Source organism: Balearica regulorum, chromosome 12 (genome assembly GCF_011004875.1).
Source record: "Balearica regulorum gibbericeps isolate bBalReg1 chromosome 12, bBalReg1.pri, whole genome shotgun sequence".
NCBI classification, from domain to species: domain Eukaryota; kingdom Metazoa; phylum Chordata; class Aves; order Gruiformes; family Gruidae; genus Balearica; species Balearica regulorum.
In genome coordinates, this window is record NC_046195.1 from 23,973,627 (window position 1) to 23,997,464 (window position 23,838).

A 23,838-nucleotide genomic window follows, 5' to 3' on the forward strand; every position below is an offset into this window, starting at 1 on the left:
AAACTTCTTGACCGATTGTGAGATCACAGAGAAAGTGGGGGGGGATCCTAACGATCTGGATTCTCTTTTCAGAACAGCTAACTCATAAATTCTCTAGCCCTAGGAAAGGAGCTGGTCAGCCAGCATCTCCACTCAGAGTTAGCCAGACAGGAGCACTGCCTTGTGAGGAAGAGGAGGACTCTATGCCTGGCACACGTCAGGGTGGCAAAGCACCTGTGACACCTCGTGGGCGAGGAAGAAGAGGCCGCCCACCATCTCGAACAACAGGAACAAGGTACCCTGGAAAAAGGAGACTGTAAATTTAATTTATTGCCAAGGAAGAGAATAGGGAGCTGCTATCTTAATGTGACAGAGAAAAAGGAGCACTGAATTTTTTCAGGAGCTAGTTTTTGGTGATAGCATGTAGCAGCTGCAAGCATCTCACCCAAGTATTCTTTGTTTAGTAACTGTTTCCTGATCCTTCTGGGACTGCTTTTATCTTTTCTACAGAGATTTATCTGGACTGCCAGGTGTGGAGGATCTCTCAACTACAGCATCACCTGAGGAGAAATCATTTACTCATTCAGTTCGCCTGCCAGATGGAGGGGAGAAATCTGACACTTCTGGCTTCTGTGCCTTACGTCGAAGTGATTCTCCAGAAATCCCATTACAAGTGGTGACTGGTACTTCAGACTGTGCAGACTCATCCTCTGGGAGCAGCTTTGTGGGCCTCAGAGTTGTAGCAAAGTGGTCCTCAAATGGATACTTCTATTCTGGGATGATTACCCAAGATGTTGGGGCAGGAAAGTACAAACTGCTCTTTGATGATGGATATGAATGTGATGTGCTAGGAAAAGATATTTTACTCTGTGATCCTATCCCACTGGAGACTGAGGTGACCGCACTCTCAGAGGATGAGTACTTTAGTGCAGGTAAGAGCAGTGCTTGATTGAGCTCCATCCATGGGTTTTCTGAGTTGCTGAATGCAATGGGAGATGGGTACTTGTCCAGGACGATGAGAAGCCTGGGTATAGTTGGTTAACAGGTGTTATTTGATGTCTTGTCAGGTGTGGTGAAGGGACACCGGAAGGAGTCTGGAGAGCTATACTATTGCATTGAAAAGGAAGGCCAAAGGAAGTGGTACAAACGAATGGCTGTTATCCTGTCTCTGGAACAAGGAAATAAGCTCCGGGAGCAGTTTGGGCTAGGTCCTTATGAACCTGTCACCCCCCTGACCAAAGCAGCTGACATCAGTCTCGGTAAGGGGAGGTGCTGTTTAGCTGCTGGCCGTGCTGTTCTGTGTCTTGTGCCTTTGAGATGCTTCTAGTTCCTGATCTGAATTACCCGTGTTTAAATCTTTCTGGGTATTCAACAATGCTTTTGGTACTTAATGGAATCTTTGAGATACTTGTTCTGTGTCTTGTTCAGAGACTTAGTGGTATTGACTGGTTTGTGGGGAGTGGCCTCCTTCTAGGACAGTGATACTTGCTGTACTCATTTACGCTCGGTGGATGGCCGCTATGAACTCTTCTGCAGTACTGGGAGGAAAAGAGACGGGGAGGGTACAGGGCTTGGGAAGAAAGATACACAAGTGAGATTTTTTTTTAAAAAATTTTTTTTTTCTTGCTCTTCTCTGTCAGAGGGTAGTAGTGTGTACCATCTAGGTACTATTGAGTTTAGCCACCTTTATACATATAGGTAAGGGTGAAAGCTTGTGGAGTTAGGTGACACCCAGTGACTAATCTCTGCATTCTGTTTCACAGATAATCTTGTGGAGGGGAAGCGGAAGCGACGTAGTAACCTTGGTTCTCCCAGCACTTCCAGCAGCAGCACAACTCCTACTCGTAAAGGGCAGGAGAGTCCGCGCATACCACCAGTCACACTGTCTGGGAAAAGAAAACTTGTTGCCTCTGAAGATGAGAGATCCCCAGCTAAACGTGGCCGCAAGTCAGCAATGATAAAGCCTGGTGAGAACCTTTTTTTCTGCTCTTAAACTTGCATTCAGCTTCCCCGCCCCCCCCCCCCCCCCGGTATTTCTGTAATTCATCTTTCCACTTCCCATAAGCAAAAAGTAGATGAGATGCTTGTTTGCCTTGCAGGATTTGAGATTGATTCTCCCTGGATGCATTCAGCAGCCAGAAATATTTTTACCTTAGTCTGAGTACTTACCTGCCATTTTTTCAGTTCTGCCTTTTAGAAATGTTGTGACCTTAATGTTGTGATTTGCCTCTCTCCCTTCTTATCTCTTTTCTTACCCCTTTAGCCAGTCCTGAAATGCATAGCTGTTAAAAAGACTCTTCACAACACTAAGTGTTGTTTTAGGATGTTGATAGACTGGCGAACATTGTCCCATTAGTCATTCAGGTTCTGATGTGAAGATTCTTTGCAACCAGAAGGGTAAAAAAAATCCCTACTTATCCTCATGTAATCCTAACCCAGTCCTGCCTCCCTGTGTCTCCTCTAGTAAAATAACTGCACTTGAACATATCCCAAATCTTACCCAGGGTCTTTGTGCTGAACCTGACTTTTGAGACTCATGGTCCTTCTCTCTCTCTGCAGGGGCTGTGAGAGCTGGAGAGCTTGTAAGCACCTGTGAAGGTGTAGATGCTGTAGATCCCCCAGTACTGGAGGACCATCATGGACCCTTGCCCCACAGTAAGACCCTCTTTTTGGGCTATGCCTTTCTCCTCACTATGGCGTCACCCAGTGACAAATTGGTCAATCACCAGAAGCCATCGGATGGTCCCACAGGAAGTAGCGAGGAGGAAGAAGGTGAGGCAAATCTTACCCATTGCATTTCCAAGTGGAATGCTGTGGCTTTAGGAAAACTGCCGGATGCTGTCTGATCAGACATTTGTGTGAATGCTTGTTTTACCCTTTTGTTCTTTAATCCTTTGCAGAAAGCACCTAAGTCTCTATTAGAGAATTTACAGCCTGAAATGTGGCAAACATCAATGATGATCATAGGGCTGTTCAGCAAGTTAAAGGTGTGAAAATTAGTGAGATCAGCAGTCTCAGAATAATATAATATGAGAAGGAAGGTTTTGAGAGATAAGGGATAATGCTGGGAAACATAGTACTTTAAAGCATGAATGCGTTGCTCCAGTTTGCCTTTGCTAGGGTCATGTTTCATGCAATGAATTGCAGCATCGAAAAAGTGCTCACTTGGCTAGTTTTTCCAGTGCTGTGCTTCCCTTTCTGCTGCCCTTTTTTTTTTTTTTTTTTTTTAATTCTTCCAAGGGTTTTTCTAGATATTCTTAGGAGAAAGGCTGGCATCCCTTACTGCCCTTATTGGAGTGGATGAGGGCTCTGTAGACTGAGGAGTATATGGATATAAGCAGATAGGCTATAGCCAAAAATGGAACTTTCTGTTTCTGCTGTAGAATTTTTAGAGATGACTCCATACGACAAACATTACATAGCACAGCAGCTGCGAGCAGGAGCTGGCTATATTCTGGAAGACTTCAATGAAACCCAGGTAAGGGCTTGCTTACTAATCTAGAATGATAGTCACAGAGTGGTTGAGATTGTAAGGAATTGCTATAGCTCATCTTGTCCAACCCCCCTGCCGAAAGCAGTATCAAATAGAGTAGATTTCTTACGTTCTTGTCCAGTTGGGTTTTGAGTATCCTCAGGGATGGAAACTCCACAGCCCCTCTGGGTAACTTGATCCTGTGGTTAACCACTCCCAATTTGGGGGAGAGGGGAGGAAAAAAAAAAGAAAAAGAAAAAAAATAATTTCCTGTATTTCAATTTGTATCTGTTGCTTTTTGTCCTTTTAGTGGATAACACCGAGAAGAGTCTGGCTCCATCTTTTGTATACCCTCCTATCAGTCATGCATATGCATTGATAAGACCACCAAAGCCTTCCCTTCCTGAGTTTAAACCCAGTTCTCTCAGCCTCTTCTTATATGTCAGATGCTCCAATGCTTAGATATCTTAGCGCCCCTCGGCTCGGCCTGCTCCATTATGTCTTGTGGTTTTGTACTGTGGAACCTAGGAGTGGATGCAGTACTCCAGATGTAGTCTCACCACAGGCCTGTGCCTCAGAACACTTAGATGCAGAGTTCTTCACTCTGCACTTACCAGATCTACTTGGACAACTAATTTCATTTAGTGTCACTTTTACTGAAATTTACATTTTTAATAGAGAGGGTAAATTGTTCTTGGAGCATCTTGCCTGAGGATGCAGAGTCTTCTCTAGTGACTCACTGAGTCTCAAACTAAAAGATTAATCTTCTCCTTTGTTTGAACTGGAAGAGATAGTTGTGATACAAAAACTACTAGGCAGAGGTTTTTGCCTGTGAACTGCATAGCTTGGAATAGGTGGTTATTATAGGTACTCCTGATTTCAGAATCTGTTTATCTAATTCACCTTTCACATAATATGGCTGTGAAAATCAGGGTTTCAGTTGTTTTCTTCTTTAAAGTGTTTAGCAGCAGGATAACTTCTGAGTCTTTGCAAGCATTGTCTCCTGTTTACATGTCTTTTTATCTCCCCTGAAGTGTAATGCAGCATATCAGTGTCTTTTAATTGCGGACCAGCATTGTCGAACTCGGAAATACTTGCTGTGCCTTGCCAGAGGGATCCCTTGTGTGTCTCATATCTGGGTTCATGATAGCTGTCATGCTAACCAGCTTCAAAATTATCGGAATTACCTTTTGCCAGCTGGTTATAGCCTCCAGGAGCAAAAATTGCTAGAATGGTAAGTGCTAAATAGCCATGATCTGAGTCCACAGACTGAGGATTTAATCACAGAGAATTGTTATGCTTGGGAAGCTCTTGAATCCTACAAGTACTGAAGGTGTCCCTAGTACTGCTCCCCATGCTTTCCCTTCCATTTAGGAACAGCACTTCCATCTCTTTCCTTGGATTTACAGTGACCTCTAATGCCAAGGTACATTTGGGTGCCATATACACAAAAAAGACAGTCTCCTGGGAAGTAAGAAAGATGTCAGTCTCCTCATGAGGAAGATGGAATTCAGGCAAGGCTTCCCACACACTTGGCTGACTTCTCTAATTGCTCATCAATGGATAAAGGAGAGCAATACTACTGCAATTTCCTTTTCCTTTGGTACGTTTTGAAGCCAGCTTCTGCATTTTCTATGGAGTCTAATCCAGTTGGTCTGTTCTGAGAGATCAAATGTTAGGTGAGACTCCTCAGGCAAGGCGAGGGGTGGACAAAAGCAGTTTGTAAATCTCTGTGGGCTTTTGGGCAGGAGACTGATGCCTGCCTGCTCAGCCCTGTCAAAGGGGAGACATTTTGGATATGCACAGAAAAGTTGGTTCATGATTAAGGAGGAGCTTAGCCTAACTTTGGATTTAAGCCGCTGCACACATAACCCACCAATGTTGTCTGGCTCTTTTACTATCTATAAACAGAGGATAATTGTTCCAAGTATTTCAGGAGGGGTGGTAAGAGAGCAGGTCATTGTATGCAGGATATTCAAAGAACAATATGGAAGCAAATCAGGTGACTAGAAGTAGATAATGGTCCTCAAATAAAGTCTCAGACTACTGGATATTCTTAGCAGTCTGCATTTCTCTTCTTATTCTACAGGCACCCACGAGAAAACCCATTCCATAACTTGAAGGTTCTCCTGGTGTCAGACCAGCAGCAGAACTTCCTGGATTTGTGGTCTGAAGTCCTTATGACTGGGGGAGCAGCATCTGTTAAACAGCATTACTCAAATGCTCACAACAAAGGTACTCATCGGGCAGTTTCTCAGGCCTAGTAGCTGGGAATCCCATGCCACTGTGATCTCTAGTATGGTTTAAAAACCATTTATGATGGCTTACTTGGTTGTCTATAAGCATAAAGGAAGGCAAAGTGCAGACACTAGCTCTCTGCTTGAATGTAATCTAGATTACATCTGCAAGACCCACCTTCCAGAGGAGATGTTGCAGCAATTCAGAGGACAAGCCGTCAGCTTCCAGCCTGTGTTGAAAGGGTGAAATAGGCAGGAGTTGCTCCTGGACCTTGCGTAGGCCACTAAAATTGTGCTGCTTTGTCCTTCTGAACTCAACTGTCTCTTCCTCTCGATAAGGGATGTAGGCCCTACTGCTCACAGCCTGAGGTCAGGACTTAAGGTTTTCTAGTCCTGCCTGTAATGTTGGCTGCTGGTTTTCTGTTAATTTCTATCTCAGCTAGAGGGAATCTTCTCCTTGAAAGGTGCAGTGTTGCTCCAGAGCATGTCTTAACTTTTACAATGAGAATTCAATGGCTAGGAATGAGAGGACATGAAAGAGAGATTCATAGTGAAGCACGCTGATCTTCTGCTACAGGGAAGATCCTTTTTCTTTTTTCACCTGACAGATGCCTGTCTTTCCTCCTGTGCAGATATTGCTTTGGGTGTTTATGATGTGGTGGTGACTGATTTTTCCTGCCCAGCTGGTGTCTTGAAGTGTGCAGAAGCTTTACGGCTGCCTGTTGTCTCGCAAGAGTGGGTGATCCAGAGCCTTATTGCTGGGGAGAGAGTAGGCTACAAGCAGCATCCAAAATATAAACATGACTATGTCCCCCACTAAACTAAAATTTTGCCCTGCTGTCCCACTGTTGTGCAGACTGTGTTTTAATCAGGTTTTAAATGTTTGTGTAATTGGACAGTGTGCATGGATTACTGTATATAGTTTTATCTGCTGGACTTTTACGATGAAATAAATGTTCAATCTCTTGTGGTAGCTGCCGGGACTCCTCATTTATTCCAAGGCTGTCCCTCCAGAGAAGGAGGGCAGAGAGAAAAGAAATGCTTCCATTTCTCTAAGCTGAATAGCACTAATATTCTACTTTCAGTAAAGGTTGACCTCAACACAAAGTCAATTATAAAGGAAGGGAAAGGTGTTCTCAATTGGCAGCCTGTATTTACAGAAGTGAATACCCTATGACCAAGTTCAGGGCAGCAGCAGAAGCAGCACTTCTGTCTGTTGGAAGAATAGCATGTTGTGTACTACTCCAGCTTGCTGTTACTTTCCATTAATTTTGTCAAGTTGCTGAAGTGACTGTTAAGAATTTCTAGGACAAAGTGCTATTTTGTTTTGGCTGCCTTTCTCCCCCCCCCCCCCCCCCCCCCCCCCCCGTTGTGACTATTTGGGTATTAACCAGCCTTAGTGCAGACTACTGAAGTAGAGATATAGACACAGGGACCTAGGACAATTAAACTGCTGGGAGACAGGTGCAGAGCATGTAAGTGTTGTGTATCTTTGTATAAATGGTAATGGGGTAAGTCATCAGCTTCTGAGCTGCTGCATTCACAGCCAGACACTTCATCTTAGTGGTCAACTGCAATAAATACAAAAGCTGAGTTTGACAGCTCTCCACTCAAATAATGCTATAGGCTTGAGATACACACAGGCCTCCATCCAGCCTTGTACACAGTCTTTCAATGCCCTGCTTTGAAAGTGTAAGTTTTTTTCTTGATGCATATTTTTTTACCCTAGCATTTCCTAGCTCAATCACCTTCTGACTGTGTTGGTGTGTAAATTCCACATCCAAACTTCAACACCCTTCACCAGTTTTCTAGCTTTTGTCATGGTTGCAGGATTTTTAACTTTGGAGCAGGCACAGTCCGACCATGAACAGCTGTAATGCATTGAAGATGCCAGGCCTTATACTTGCTGTCTGTTGTTACTGTGTCTTTCTGAGGGAGGAGAGAGGATTTCCACCACCCCCCCCCACCCCCCAACATGTAACTTTGAGAGCTGCAGCTTCAGATACTGTGAAAATACCAACACTTTGAGGCTTTGGGCAATGTGGTCTAGTGGAGGGTGTCCCTGCCCATGGCGGGGGGGGGGGGGGTGTGGGGGTGTGTGTGTGTGGAACTAGATGATCTTTAAGGTCCCTTCCAACCCAAACCATTCTAAGGCTGGTTTCCTGGCAGCCTTTGTGTTCAAATTGGGAAACCTGATACTACACCCTAGTGATGGACTGGAGGGCTCCCTTCTGCCACTCAATTCAAATGGACTTACAGCAAGATTGTTATTGTAAGGCTAGGAAATCAGTAATGTGCTAGAAGTTCCTGCCAGATACTACTTTTCATTGACACAGTGTGGCACAGTAGCCTAATCTCTTGTACTTGGGTGGGGACATTGACAATGTTCTACATAATTGCATGACAAGATTTTTTTTTTTTTAATTTATTATTTTGGTTCAGTAGAATAGTCACTAGTAGCATTCTAAATAGTCTTGAATGAAAACAGTACATTTAGAGCTGGCACCTTAGTTAAGTTTCTTCTTAGTTTTAATTCTAGCATACTTTTCTGCCAGTAGTACTTTTCTGCCTTTGAATAGGGCAAAGCTCCTAGTTCCATCTTAATGCGCATAATTTTAGCACACAAAGTGTATAAAGTTTTATAGAGAAAGCATATGATATCACTAGTGAGCACAGATATGCTAGAACAGTGCACTGTAGGAGAAGAGAGTCTTAAAATCTATTCTTTCTTCCCTCCCCCTTTACCTCAACTGCCATGGCAGTTTCATTTATCTGGAGGTACGTATTTGATTAGCAGACAATGTGTACTGTAAATCAGTTACTACACAAGTGGAACTTCTGAATACAGCCAAAACTTCATTCAGAGGCAAGAACAACAGATTACTTCCTCCATACTCCAACTTGCAAAGGATCATAGTCCAGCTGAAGAGTCAAGACAGTAATTCTTGTTGTTTTTTTCCACTTTCTGAAGAGGCAAAGACTGCCTCCCTAGAAGCATTTATAAGTATATGCAGGGCTGCTGAAAGCATGTTTTTACTAATTCAGCAAAAATGGAGTATCTTTCCACAGTCAGTGGGCAGCCTCACATAAGTGGCGCTTCCTGCCAATGCCTTCTGAAACGCTGGTTCACCAAGCAAGAGCAAAATTCAGTTGAGTGCACCAGTCTCCACTGCTTGACACGTTGGTCACAGCGTGAAGAAAAGGTATTAGTGCTTAAACCCCAAAACTGCAAGAGAAGGGTACAGCATTAAATACATGTTGAAAGGAACTCCCTTTATCACCCCCCCATCAGCATTTTTCAGCCAATATGAACTAGCAGCTAGTTCAAATGCATGCTAAAACAAAAAAATAACTTGTGCTGGTTTGTTACTCTTGCTACAGTATTTAGCAACTCTTTGCTTCTAATTATTTTGGCTTACACAATCAATAAAAAATACTTAGGATCATTCAGATCACTTTGTACTTCAAGCACCTCAGGATAATGCTACAAGTGACCCTGAAGATATTCCTACCTGCCCAATGTTCCTCCAGCCTGGGTATAGTATTTGTTATAATCCAAGCGTAGCAACAGTTGAGCCAGGTCAGAGTTTATCTGATGGTTGCGAACACTAGAGAGAATCTTGAAGAGAAGCGATGACTGACGACTGAATCCCTACAAATTAGAAGCAGTCAGTTCTGGGCACTCTCAAGAAAGCAAGCAAGCCTTTCACCTCTGTTCCTGCCTAAACGATCCTTTACAGCCTGAAGAAAAGAATCACTGCAAGAGAAGTGAGGCTTGTGGTCCAGCGTAAGGTAAGCTGTCAGCCACAAGAATTATTAGGTATGCAAAAGGAGGGGTAGAGCCACAGGCTGATACCCACCTCCTTTCTATTCCAATAGGGTAAGTTCTGCGTATCTGTGCATATTCCTCCTCTCTGTGCACACTGAATTTTCAACTCAAGAAGGTCGATTAATTAAAATCATTGCATGCACTCACATAGAAGGTCTCATCTTAAACTTGCTCCTGTTCTACAGCTGTTAAAGCCAAGATGACTGCCTAGGCAAATGTTTGCATGGGAGAAGAACAGGTCCATATAAACATAGATTCACCTTCACCAAAATACTGAGTTGTGCAGCTCCTCGTTCATCTAATGGGCCCAGATTCTGACTGACCAGAGAACAAAAAACTATGACAAAGATCCAGAATTTCATTTAAGCAGTGGAAAACCTGCATGGGATAAAAAGTAAAAGATAGTAGTTTAAACAGAGTTCAAACCCAGAGAAAGCTGGCCTTAGTACCTGAAATTTGAAGCATTCATAATCAAGATGTTGCTGATACCATGTTTTTCAAGCAGTAAGATGTTAAAGCACCTGTAGCATTTTTGTAAGGTTTTCTATGGAGAAAGGACTTAAATGTTATGCTGCCTCTTTCCCCCCACCCCCAACCTTTTGCAGATATTACTGGGGAAATAAATAGCAATTGGCATGAGCCATCCACATAGGCATAGAAGTTGAACATTGGCTTCCCTATCCAACCAGGAGGCTATCACTGCAGCTTCAGGATTGAGAAGGAAGAATAAAGAAGAGCAAGAGCTGTGGTTCAAGGCATTGGTTTCACTGTTCACAAAACTTAGAATTTATTTTGCATCAGTTGGTCAAGGAAACTTGTATTCAAGGGTGTTAAGCAAGCCTAAATGCCTCACAGACATAAGTGCTGGAACACTGAAAAGTTCCAGACTGCATAAGTCTGGAAAAAATAGTATTTTACCACATTTAGGCTATAGTCTCATAGACTGAAAAAAAAAAATGAAACAGACAAGATGTGCGGTATTACCGTGTTTCACTGATACCAACCTGCTTTGGGAATGTTGTTGTGAGGCTACATGTTCAATAAATATACTGGCAACACTGTAACATACCCTTGAGGTCCACTCAGGAAGGTCTCAACTATTTTTATCCTCTACAGTAAAAGATGGAATTTTTCCTAATCGAGTGCATTTCTAACACATTTTGGAATGAGTCCCTCAGGAATACAGTTCCCAGCACTATGCTAATTAGTACTTCTTTAATACTACTTAATTGCCTGTGAGAAAAATACAGCAACAAAATTTCAGTTAATAAGGTTAACTGAATACTGGAATAATTTTGATTTAAAATTGCCAGGAATGCAGCATCCACACTCACCAACTGTAAAGTAAGTGATCTTAATTCAATTATCTATTCTAGTTTATACCTGCTTTATTCCTAGAATGGTAGTCGGTGCTCTGCAGGAGATTACCACTGATCTGTTTTAAAAGAGATAGTTTGACGTATATGTTCAAAAGGTGTGTTGCTTAGGGCAGCTGGAGACTTTGTAGAAAAAGGTGAAAACAAGACCTACTTACAGGTTTTAGGAGGATGAAAGACTGAGCCAACAGATTACTTAAGAAATGATCATGAGCCAATCGTATACTCTCAAAATCTCGCGTGGCATTTATCTGCTGCAGAAGCTGTGAGAACTGAGATTCCAGTACATCCACCTGACAGATATGTAAAGAAACCTCATTAGTATCTTGAGGAATGGGAGTATCTTGAGCCAGAAGTTTTGTGTAAGAAGGTTTACTTTCCTTATTGCTACTCTTACCTTAGAGGCTAAAGATTACCTTCTCCCTGTGTCCTCAATGGGGGATTATGTACAACAGTAGTACATAACTAGGGGAAACAATTTTTGATGCCTATTATCTAAGTAGAAAGGGACATACATAGTCACTTTCTTTAAGATCAACTACTGAAAAAGTATACAGCTAGCATATAAACAAAGGTATTTGATTGTATCATCTCTGAATTTTACACTGGGAGATACTATCTGGAATCTCAGGGCAAAGGCTGCAGTGCAAAGCTCTGCCAGATTACTCTGGAGAACCTAGAAAGTCAGGCCCCCTCAATTCAGCTGTTATGGCTTATTAACAAAATGGTATGTAATTTCTCACAAAATCATGCTACTAATAACCGGTGTTTACATTTGAAAAGTCTCCTGTTTAACTTCAAATGTTCAGAATATGACTTCTTTCAATTCTTAAAACCCCAACCAAACAAAAGCAAACAAAAACCCCCCAACCAAAACAACTTGTCACTTAACTCAAACTGGAGTTCACTTAAAGGGACAAGGGAAGAAGCCAGGATGGTATTTTAATGATGCTACTTCAGAGATGCCTGTGCTTCTCACAAATGCTTCATAGCGCTACAGAGGCAAAAAAAATCCTGCATTTCCAGTAATACTCACTGAGTCACAAGTCCAAAAACTTTGTAATTGTAGCACTAAGTCCGGGAACTCAGAGAAAGTTCTAGACTTGTTCCAAAGGAAATCCTGATTTCCTTAAGGTACAAAGAATCTGAATCCTGAAAGGACTTCAGTGCTCCCTCCATGAATTTCTGCCAGTTCCTGATTAACTGATACAGTTTACCTTTCTCTATAATCCTGACCTGCAGATAATACTGAAGATTGTCCACAAGGAAAGCCATGTGATCCCTCAGGCGCCACTTGATGGCATCAGTTCTGTTAGATTTCAAGTGTTTGCGTTGCATCTGGAGAGCCCAGCAGTGCTGTAGCTCAGCCTGGACGCGTCGCACACTCAGCAGGTATTTGAACACAACGTTGTACCTATAGTCAAGAAATACAAAATCGTTTCAGGTGAAAATCTTCCTTGGGTGCAGGTACTGGAGAACATAACAATGCAAGACTGGAAAAAAAAACAGGAGGTGGCGAGCCTGCCAACGGACAGGGTAGGTCAGGGGATGCCCCATCCCAGAGTAACAGATTTCTCCTTGTATTGGTTACTGATCTAAAAATTGCAAAGTTAATTTCACTGTAAGGGAGGGAAAGAGCTGACAGTGTTTTGTCAAAGTAGCACTGGTTTGTAAAATAGTGCAGATAGAATCATAGAATGGTTTGAGTTGGAAGGGACCCTAAGGACCGACTAGTTCCAACCCCCCTGCCATGGGCAGGGACAACCCTCCACTGGACCAGGCTGCCCAAAGCCTCATCCAACCTGGCCTTAAACGCTTCCAGGGGAGGGGGCATCCACAGCTTCTCTGGGCAAGCCCATACAGTGCCTCACCACCTCACAGGGAAGAATTTCTGCCTTATATCTAATCTAAATCTACCCTCCTTTAGCTTAAGGGCCATTACCCCTCATCCTATCACTCCATGCCCCTTGTAAACTGTCCCCCTCCAGCTTTCTTGTAGGCCCCTTTAGGTGCTGGAAGGCTGCTCTCAGGTCTCGCCTGGAGCCTTCTCTTCTCTGGGGCTGAACAACCCCAACTCTCTCAGCCTGTCTTCATAGGAGAGGTGCTCCAGCCCTTGGATTATCTTGCAGTCTTACTGTCATTACAAGTACCCTCAATATGAATAAGTGGAAAGAGTATTTTAAGTTTCAAGGAGGCAAGCTAAAGGATTATACCTCTACCTTTCCACAGAGAGGAAAAAAAACCCAACCCATTAGTGAGTGCCTGTGATCAGGGAACCTATAGATGAATATAGAAAGACCATACCTAGTACTTACTTCTCCAGAACAGCCGGAGTAAAGAGAATGTGCAGTGGCCACTGAAACTTGTAAGAAAAGGCCCAGAGCTGCCCATCCAGAGGTGGGGGCTTCACGTGGAGATAACTCCCGGGAAGGGCCCTTCACGACTCTGAGAAGTATCTGAAAACAAATGAGGTGCTGAATTAAGTCATGTTCTCAAGTCAAGACAACCATAGCAAGGAAGAAAAGGGGAAAGAACAGAATAAGAAGAGCCAAAGCAGGCTAGGTCATCACATAGAGCTGCAAAGGGAACCAAGTTACTATTTCTTTAACTTCAGAGAAGGGTAAGTAATAGGACTTGAAAACAAGGCCATCATCGCCCCTCTTAATGCATTACCAAAAATGCACATAGATATACCTTTATGCTCCTTTCCATGATACTCAATGGTCAAGTGAAGCAGAGGAAGAAGGTTGTCATCATCTAACAGTACCTTATGAGCAGACTGCTGAAATGCAACGTTGACATCTGACAAGGAGAGAGCAGATATCAGCACTAGCTGCATCACCTTGTGTTAATTTTGCACCCATTAATTATTTATGCTCAGACCATAAAAGACAACACTGACACGCTATTTCCACTATTTCATTTCATTCCAGTTTCAAATATGGAGACAAACCTGTCATCTGAAAGCTTCTGAGATATTATTTTCACCCCCTCTGTGAGACAATCTAATTCACAAGTGCTGTTCTTTCAAAGCTAACAATAACATCTAGAGGATAAGACAGAGCTCTTCTGTACTGAATGCGGCTAACCATTTTCCTGCTATACGACAGTGAGGACAGTTTGGTAAGTGAATAAGCAACACTCACCATGTTCAGTTACAGCTGTAGGTGGCGTTTTTAACATGTGCTGTGCAGTGTCGATGAAGGCCTGAAACAGCTCACCTCTTCCCAAAAGGTAAAAGTCTTTTATGATCTGTGGAGATAAATTTTTTGTATACAAGCGTATCAAGAACTAAGCAGAAATTTTAACCATCCTAGCTGATAGCATCCATTTTTATTATTGCTTGGACAACTTCTGCCATTTCAAAACACAGCTGGAGAGCTATGAATTTCATCCAGTGCCCAAAAAGTCTACACTGCCTTTGCTTCAAGATGCAAACCACAAAACCACATACACATACCCCTCTAACTCTGTCTCTGACCAAGTTCTATCACTCTGTGCTCATTCTTGAGACCTGGAAAATGAAAAAAGCTTTACCTAAAAGAAGAAAGTGCAGAATCTAAGACAGTACGGTATTTATTGAGAAAGAGCCGAAAGAAAAGAAAGAAAAGAAAGAGCCGAAAGAAAGAAAAGAAAAGAAAGAATTACGTTGCTTTAGCAAAAACAAGCTAGCAGTTATATTACCTTCAGTTGTCCTAGTAAATCTGATTCCTCCACCATCAGTTTCCAAAGATGCTAGTGAGGAAACAAAAAACAAACTAAACAAAATAAAGCTCCCCTCAGATTTATCTAAACCCATTCAGTGAGAAGAGTAGGTCTCTTAAAATGCTTGTGATGCATACAAAAAAAAAAAGCACCTATACAAAATGCCACATAAAGCACACTAGAACACAGTAAGAATCTTCGATGTAGGCAGCCTGTGCTACTATGTAGAACACTCTTGATGTATACCAGCAAGAAACTCTGCCCAAGAAACAGGAAGACCCATGACAAAAAAATAAGCAAATTCTTACAAAATCAGTTCCACCCTAGCTTTGTTCTCACTTCTCTAACCTCCCCATCTTCTCAAGTTTCCCCTCCAACTCAATTAAAAAAATATTAAAAGTTCCCAAAGCAAAGAATTTGTCCAGTGAGATGCCATCTATTATGCCGAAACCATGATGAAAAGTTCTGAAGTCATTGCAAGTGAAATTAAAAAAAAAATTAAAAAAAAAAATCCCTTCTTTCCCCCATGAAAGCGAATAGTATTTGTTAATACCCTTTTGTCATTAGAAGTTAGGGTAACATGAAGCTCTGAGTCCCATAAGAACATGAAAGCTACCTGCAGCATTCACACACTTGTTCAATCACTGGTTTTAAAGAGCCCCCTTCTTCTCCCAGTCATTCACAAAACTGAAGAGCTCCTCAGCCTCCACAGTAGTTATCCTTCCTAGGATCCTTACCTCAGCAACAGTGCTCCGTATCCAGTCAACCACTGATTCAAAGTCCACCAAACTAAAGAGCGGTTGCTGCTTGAGTCGGTGTAGCTCTGCTGCAAAAGTGTCCTCCTGGTTTTTTAGGATGGAGCCTGCACAGCAACAAGAAAAGCGTTATAGACTATAAAAAGGAATACCTTTTGGAGAAGTGCAGACCCTTTCCAGCACAGTAGGACAGAAAGGCTGTCCAGGCAGCGCCATCTTAGGTCTGGTGAGGAACGTGAAGTTGAGGAGGCATCCAAGTACAAGTACCAAGGAACAAGATTACTATTGCAAGTACAGTTACAGTATAGACACTTCACATAGCAGTGCTGTGGTATCAGTAAAAAAAACAAAATATTTTCTATGTAAATGATTGCCACCAACAGCCCTTTTTGCTAGGACTGAGCTCAATCTTTGAACCCACAACTCTTCTGCCACATTAACCTGCTGGTTTGGAACTCCACCTACCGCTGTTTGAAATCTATCCTACTGCTTGAACTTGGGGATTTATTTATTTATTTTTTAACCAACTAAGCTAGAAGACCTATTTCTTTTCACCTCACTTCTCCTAAGGCAAGAAAACAGTCCAATTTAATTTAAATACATAGACAAGCTCAAGATAGAGCCTCCACAGCAGTTCTCCCCAATTGGTATAGGAATACATTTCCAGAAGCATCTCCAGTGTAAACTTATCAGGCTCTCAAAGAGAACCATCAGCTGGAATTGTCTCTTTCTTACTGTCTTAAAGGCTCCATCTTGATCATTTGTCTTTCAAAGCAACCTTTGGGACCACCGTGCAATGAATCTCTTATGTTTATGGATGTGTTTTGATCCTAGGACACCATGCTGCAACATACACACTCAGAGCAAGACATGCCCTTGTATCTGTCTGCATCTTTGACAGACATAGGTGCAAACTGAAAAGAAAACACAGCCTTTGCAATCGCTTTATTTATCCAGAATAAATCACATGGTGACTTCTTGCTGGAAACTTGGAGACTACTTTTGGAAAGTGTTATTATTTACTCATCCTGTTCTTAGCCCTTGGAATCAATCAGAAGCAGAAGACTGGGACCACTACTCTGTCCTGGCACAAGCATCCATATGTTCTGAAGAGTGTCAGCCAATAGTCAGTGACTGTTGAGGAATTCGTTAATACAGCATTTTGGAAGATACCTGTCAGTCACTCATAACTGAGCAAAGGCCGCAAGAAAGATGTTCCTTACCTTTTCTGGTCAGGTTAACATTTTGATTCTCAAACATCTGTACAGATTCTCCCACAAAGAGGATTTTCTCAGCAACCCGCACAGGAATGTATGAAGGCAGCATTTCTACTCGCAGAGAAAACTGTTTTAGAGATGGAGCCAACATGTTCTCCTCCTCAATCAAGCGCTGTCAGAGACCCCAGGGAAAAGAAATCAAGCCAAAAAAGTGTGAGGAAACCAGACAGAAAAGGTGTATAAAGGGGTGTGGGGGGGTGTGTGTACACGCACGGGAGGGGGAATCCAAGTATATTGAAAGTAAGCAGAAAGGCAGCAAACCTGATTTGCATTATTAAAGTAAGCCTGCAAACTTCTTTATACTTCTGGTACACTACCAGATCTCCCTAGAGATGTTGCTTTCATCAGACAGGGGAGCAGAAGCAGGAAAAGGAGAAGCTAAACCTTTGTGAAATAGCAGCAGATTGGCTCCCCCAAAGGATAATGTTACATCAGCAAAGGGAATTTTTGTTGGAACAGCATTACATTAGGTTTTTTTGCAGCCATAACGATGTTAATTAGCACTACCAAAAATAATCCTCCCTTACACTCATTCCTGTATGTTTTAACAGTGCTAGAACACTTGGGATATGGGCCAAATGTAAGCACCTCCACTAGTGATCAAATAGATTAAAGATCTGTAGGCTTGCTAGCATAAATTAGGCAATTTTCTCAGTTCCTGCAAAAGGTGTTGAAAAAAATACAGTAAGCTATTACTTTTTTTCTGAATGCATTAATAAAGAACTCCACGTACAGAGGTAAGACTTTCCTTCAGAGAAGCAATACTGATTATTTCATTCGGCTTTCTTATTAGTAGAGAATTAGGTTCATTAGTCAATAATCCAAAAAACACCATGCTAACAAATTTTTGAGAATGTTTGCCATCTACAGAATTCTTCTTTTTAATAGGAGAGTTCAGTGTGAGTTTGTATACTGATGTTAACAGCTTGGCAATTCTTTTCTTAAGATTCTTCTGACACTTTTAGATGAGGAAATACATCTAAAAGTATTTAGATGTGGGGGTTGGAAGGGACCTCTGGAGATCATCTGGTCCAACCCCCCTGCTAAAGCAGGTTCACCTAGAGGAGGCTGCACTGGATTGCATCCAAGGTGGGTTTCGAGTATCTCCAGAGAAGGAGACTCCACAACCTCTCTGTTCTTCCAGTGCTCGGTCACCCTCAGAGCGAAGACGTTTTTCCTCATACTGAGATGGAACCTTCTGTGTTCCAGTTTGTGCCCGTTGCCCTTGTCCTGTCACTGGGCACCACTGAAAAGAGTCTGGCCCCAGCCTCTTGACACTCGCCCTTTATTTATAAGTATTGATCAGATCCCCTCTCAATCTTTTCTCCAGGCTAAACAGACCCAGTTCTCTCAGCCTTTCTTCATGAGAGACGCTCCAGTCCCCTAAACACCCTCGTAGCTCTTTGCTGGACTCTCTCCAGTAGTTCCCTGTCTTTCTTGAACTGGGGAGCCCAGAACTGGACACAGTACTCCGGATGTGGGAGGTGTGTCACTAGGACAGAGGAGAGGGGGAGGATAACCTCCCTCAACCTGCTGGCCACATTCTTCTTAACGCACCCCAGGATACCATTGGCCTTCTTGACCACAAGGGCACACTGCTGGCTCATGGAGAGCTGGTTGTCCACCAGGGCTCCCAGGTCCTCCTCTGCAGCACTGCTTTCCAGCAGATCAACCCCTAACCTGTACTGGTGCATGCAGTTATTCCTCCCTAGGTGCAGGGCCCTTTGTTGAACTTCATTAGGTTCCTCCCCACCCAACTGTCTAGCCTGTCCAGGTCTCCCTGAATGGCAGCACAGCCTTCTGGTGTATCAGCCACTCCTCCCAGTTTTGTATTGTCAGCAAACTTGCTGAGGGTACACTCTGTCCCCTCATCCAGGTCATTGACGAGCATGTTGAACAAGACCGGACCCAATACTGACCCCCGGGGCACACTGCTACCTACAGGCCTCCAACTAGACTCTACGCCGCTTATCACAACGCTCTGGGCCCTGCCATTCAGCCGGTTCTCAATCCACCTCCCTGTCTACTCATCTAACCCACACTTCCTAAGCTTACCTATGAGGATGTTATGAGAGACGGTGTCAAAAGCCTTGCTGAAGTCGAGGTAGACAACATCCACTGCTCTCCCCTCGTCCACCCAGCCAGGCATGCCATCACAGAAGGCTATCACATTGGTCAGGCATGACTTCCCCTTCGTGAATCCATGTTGACCACTCCTGATAACCTTCTTTTCCTCCACATGCTTATTGATGACCCCCAGAATTAGCTGTTCCATCACCTCTCCGGGGATGGAGGTGAGGCTGACTGCCCTATAGTTTCCTGGGTCCTCTTTCTTGCCCTTTTTGAAGGCCAGAGTGACATACCCAAGTATTTTATTGGTCTATCCCATCAACACTTAGGATTTCTTATTTTACTCTGACTGAAGAATTGCCAAGACTGTTGGTCAATAATACTGAAGAGTTAATTAGGCGCTCTCAGTGTCATCTTCTTAATGCCGACATTTTCCACCACGCATCTAGAAGACTCACCAATTTTCACATTCTTCCTATATTGATATAGTGAAATAATAGATTTTTCACTAACTGCCTTTCCAAGTTTTCCCTTGTTTTTGTCTGTGTGTAGTCTGTCCTCAGCAGAGACCGTACAGGCCAGTTAATTAGTATGCAACTCAGGGTGTTTCAGGGGTGAATCTTCTATGTGTTCACAGTCAAGTTGCATGCAGCACACTGATACCACGGGTGCCCGTGAAATGTTTTCTCACGGTACACTAGAATGTGATTTACAGAGTTGCAGTTGCTCCTCACTGGTCCCTGATGCAGACACTATTCAGATGCACAAAGTGTGGAAGATTACTCCCTTGAGAAAACTGCTTTGCTTAAGGGCACTCTAATGGTATGCCATCTACATGAGGAGTTACTGAATTTGACCAGTATAGTGGCAGATTGCTCCCTTGTTTAACTTAAAAGCCTGGACATGTTCTTAGCAGTCTCTTGACTCTCACATAGCACATTTTTCCCCAGCAATGTCAGTAGTATTACCCTGTTAGGTAACATTTGCACAACAAATGGTTGTGCAAGAAGATACCTGACCCAGCTGCCAATAGAAAGGGTGCAAATCAAGTCAACACCCAAGCTCCCCACACCCTTTCCCTTGCAATTGCTCACACTACCACCAATGTCTATGTTGAGCAGATCAGTGTTGACCATAAGGAATCATGTAAGAGTCAAGATCAGGCTGAGTAGAGCAGTTCCAATTACTTGACATCAGCATCTACGCAGATTCCACCCATAGGGCTTTCTGCCCCGAGATTATCCAACTGTGCCAAACAGTATGTGTCTGTCCCTTATGCCTAGCTGCAACTTATTACAATATTCTGTTGATTTGCCATCCTAGCAGGTCTCAATATATGCCCAGTCTAGCATAGCTCGCACTGAAGCAGAAGACAATGTATTTCTTCTAGTTCCCTAAGGGCCGAAGAATGTCAAGCTATGACTTACAGTCTTACCAGGTCCTGCAGTTCTCGTAGCTGTTTTCCTGTAAGTCCCCCAATTCCTAGGTCATCATCATCTTCTTCTGGTTGGCTAGGGACATTCCCAGAAGAGGGGCCTTGTTTGATAAAGAACTCTTCATGTTGGTCTAGTAGCAATCCATGCAGCATCCAGGCAGAGAGCTGCTTATACATGACTCCATGACACACAGCCAGAATCCTGAAGTCAAGGGAAACAGACGGTGGGGCCTTTGCAAGCAGTAATCAAAACCTCATTGCACATCATCCTGGCAAGTCCAGTTAGTCAACCAGGCAACATGGCAAGTGCTAAATGGCTAACGTGGAATTTTATTTTTTTAATTTTTTTTTTTTTAAACAGAGAAAGGTGGACCAATCACTTGCAAAACTAAACTAACATATCCTCTCAATACGTGGCTTCTTCGCGGAGATCTACTAGTATACTAGAACTATAAGGAAGTTTACAGTGGCTTCCCAGTCCTGCTGTTTCCACTCAATTACCATTTCAGCATGAACACAAATTATATTTTAAGTAGTCAGACTTTCTCCCCAAGGACACACAAACCTAGCAACACTCACGCAGTCACATTTATTCTTTTGAAGGATCAAAAGACAATAACAGGTCTACCATATGCAAAACAGTTCATGCAGACCTCAACAGAAGAAAAAACATAGGGTCTGAACTTTTCTCTGCCCTAAATCCAAAGTATGGAGAAAGCCTTAATTCCTGCCATAAACCTGCTTTAGATAAATAATGGGTACTGTGACTGTTTTCCCTGCATGCAACTCCTACTTCTATGTCCTGCAAGCCTGTTTTGTATATACTGTTTTCACAAGTAAGATAAACACTTTGACACTAACTCCAGTTACTACAGAAGAATGAAATAATAGCTTTACTGTATCTACATACTTTTCAAGAGCACTGCGAACGGGAGGTAACCCCCCACAGCTATGTTTGTGCACTGTCTCCAATATCTGACATCCATGAATCTGCAGAAAGAAAACAGGGTTAGACTAGGTCTGTTATTTGGATCTGTACTGAGCTTTTCAGACATTTAAACATTACACTTTTGGCTAACAAGAAAATGCGTTATCAACCTGCACAAGCCTTAGAGAAAGAAAGATGTAACATATTCCATGTAGTGAAGAAAGAGGTGTTCTATGTGTGGCTCTACACCCAAGCTTCCCTCAAAAGTTTCCCTTAACAAAAAGTAAGCATCTCTGAATTCTGAAAACATTAGCTTCTGGTTTTTGGGGTTTTTTTTTTTTCATTTTTCAGGTAACAGTGGGAGAAAACAGACTCAGAAAAGAAGAAATTCCAACCAGCAGCATCTTGTACCATGAAATGTATCGTGATTATAAAATGGAAGTCGTCAGAGATCATACTGATAATGAAAAAGTCAAATCCAGTGTAAACGAATTTGCAAAATAGTTATTCAATACTTATAGTAGTACTGGGAATAGCGCACCCATTACTGAAACCACATTCTTTCCTAGTATTAAAGGTCTGGGATTGGGGGCAGAAAGAACTTAATCAGCTAAAGCGGAAAATTATTAAGAGAAACTAGCTACAATTTTACTGTACCTTCTGAGTCTTTATCTGTTCCACCATGACCATCACAGAGGGGAAGAGTAACTGAAACTGCAGGAGCAAAATACTGAATTAGGTTGCTATACAAGGGAGACAGAAAAATTATACTTAAGTGTGGACAGCAGCTGACTGCAATAATTTCATGAAAATATCATCTGGCTTTCCCCACAAATTAGAAACATGACATGAAAATCTCTAGGAAGAGTGTCCTCCCTCCACTTGACCAAGATGCATGAAGTTACTATGTTCCAGCTGCAGTTCAGGCTAAACACAGGCAGCGGGGAATATGTGAGGGTCAAGATGGAGGACCTAAGCTTTGTGTCAAAGTGCAAGTGATCCTCTGAGCATGATTAAGGGACTACAAATGTAGAGGCATTAAAAAGAAATGGCATGACATGACAGACTAACCCTTATTTATCCCACCCATTTTCTTATTAGACTCAAGGAGTGATAACAATAACCAAAGAGCACTCCCTGTTTATTAACATGACATACCTGGTCCAAGGAATAATTAACATGTGAGATGGAAAGATGTGGGTCAGCCAGAAACTGTAAGAACAACAAAGCAATTAATGAAAATTAAAATAAGGTACAGACAAATGAAAAAGCATGTTTGGCTCTACCTTCCAAACCTTTAGTTCCCACAGCTTCTTCCCCCCCCCTCCCCCACCCCGATATTTTCGGGTCATGTCCCATTTTAGGCTATAGCAACCACTGGATGGTGACAGTACCCAAGATAAGACAGCTGCTAATCTAGCGGAGATTAATCAAAACCTTTACAACTGAAAACAGAAGTCACAATAGGTTGAGACAGCACTGGGCTCTGAGGCAGATAGGGCACTTACTGAATTGAAGGTAGAGGGGACTTAATACTTATTAGAATGAAGACTCATTTACAATGGCACTTCACAAGAATAATTTGGAAGACATCTCTGATGTGGAAAGGAAAATACCTTGTCTCCTCTTTAGCTACTATTACTTAGCATATTAATTGCAGAAATGACAACTTTCCACAATGTCAGGACAGCCTCTTGTTCCAAGTCTCTCTCCTTTACCTCTTGTTCTAGGTCAAGTAGTGCCTGTCGATACGGCTGCAGCACTGAATCAAGACCTGTGCAGAAGGCTCGCAAATAAATGCCATGTAATCCACTCTGGTTTTGCTGAGATGGGTGATGGTCCTGAAAGCAAACAATAAAATCTACATCAGCTCCCCAGTGCAGGTCTAAAGGGTAATGGAGTTTCTGTGCAGTGTTACCAGCAGCCAGTGGTCCAAACATGTTGAAATGTACCTTAGCCCACCAGAAAGTGCCCAGGAAAAAAAAAAAAAACAGAAGTTTGTCACAAGGAGAGTTACTTGACCAGTTATATTTAGCTCTTCTGTGGACATATGCAAGTGCTGGGAAACACTGGTAACTTCAGTGCTTCTTTGTACGTACACATGCCTGCTGGATCTCAAAGCTCTTCACAAACCATGAGAAGGGCTCACTACAACATAGGGATGAGCATCCTGCACAGTTCACAAACCCTGGCCAGTCTGCAGTGATCAGAAATTATTACAGTATGCTTCCCCAAGAACAGGATTTTACATTAGGTCTGTCTTTCACTGTTCTGCACTCTCCCTTACTTGCAGTGCACAGAGCTTTCTGGGGCTCTGTTCAGAAAAGTGCATTTGTTTGTGCTGGCGCAGATATGCGCTGCGGAGCATCCGCGCATCCGGTGCAGCTTGGCCGGACTGGCATCCACTGCGCTCTGCCCGGGAAATACAGCGATGCGGTGCGGCAGCCCCACCTGCTGCTGTACGTGTCCCGTGTACTGCTCCACGAATTCAGCGAAGCGGATGTAGTCGGTGCCGAGACGGCAGAGCCGGTTCAGGACGCTGGTCTCGCTGGGGTGCAGGAATGGCAGTTCCTGAGACACCTGAGGGGGGAAACAGCCGTGAGGAGCGGTAAGGGCGGTGACGGCAGGGCAGACGGGCCGCGTCGTACCTGCAGGCCGCCGCGCTTGCTCCAGGTGAAGGCCGCCCCCGGGTACCCGCTCAGCGCCAGCAGCAGCTCGTGTATCATCCTGCCGCGCAGCAGCGCGCGGGCTGCTGGGAAGCGCGCAAGGGCCGCC

General features: G+C 43.2%; 2 protein-coding genes across 3 annotated transcripts in view; one reads left to right on the forward strand and one right to left on the reverse strand.

The window, feature by feature from the left end:
• The window catches only part of TP53BP1 (tumor protein p53 binding protein 1), a 37,330-nt gene extending 30,669 nt beyond the window's left edge, over positions 1-6,661 (forward strand). For both annotated transcript variants that reach the window (XM_075764498.1, XM_075764497.1), the window contains 9 exons: positions 98-274; positions 490-911; positions 1,047-1,238; positions 1,743-1,946; positions 2,539-2,751; positions 3,363-3,457; positions 4,486-4,685; positions 5,541-5,686; positions 6,321-6,661. In XM_075764498.1, coding sequence (XP_075620613.1) covers positions 98-274; positions 490-911; positions 1,047-1,238; positions 1,743-1,946; positions 2,539-2,751; positions 3,363-3,457; positions 4,486-4,685; positions 5,541-5,686; positions 6,321-6,508 — 1,837 coding nt within the window. In that variant the 3' untranslated portion in view covers positions 6,509-6,661. The remainder of the gene's footprint in view (positions 1-97; positions 275-489; positions 912-1,046; positions 1,239-1,742; positions 1,947-2,538; positions 2,752-3,362; positions 3,458-4,485; positions 4,686-5,540; positions 5,687-6,320) is intronic.
• A 1,455-nt stretch (positions 6,662-8,116) lies between these two features.
• Positions 8,117-23,828, reverse strand: TUBGCP4 (tubulin gamma complex component 4). The gene is given in 20 exon segments (XM_075764499.1): positions 8,117-8,914; positions 9,201-9,340; positions 9,778-9,852; positions 9,854-9,895; positions 11,052-11,186; positions 12,130-12,307; positions 13,209-13,264; positions 13,266-13,338; positions 13,578-13,695; positions 14,040-14,145; positions 14,578-14,628; positions 15,336-15,460; positions 16,577-16,742; positions 20,136-20,337; positions 21,046-21,125; positions 21,721-21,777; positions 22,222-22,275; positions 22,782-22,904; positions 23,515-23,643; positions 23,712-23,828. Coding segments are annotated over 20 exon segments (2,001 nt in total). The 5' UTR covers positions 23,790-23,828; the 3' UTR covers positions 8,117-8,901.
• Positions 23,829-23,838: the final 10 nt, after the last annotated feature.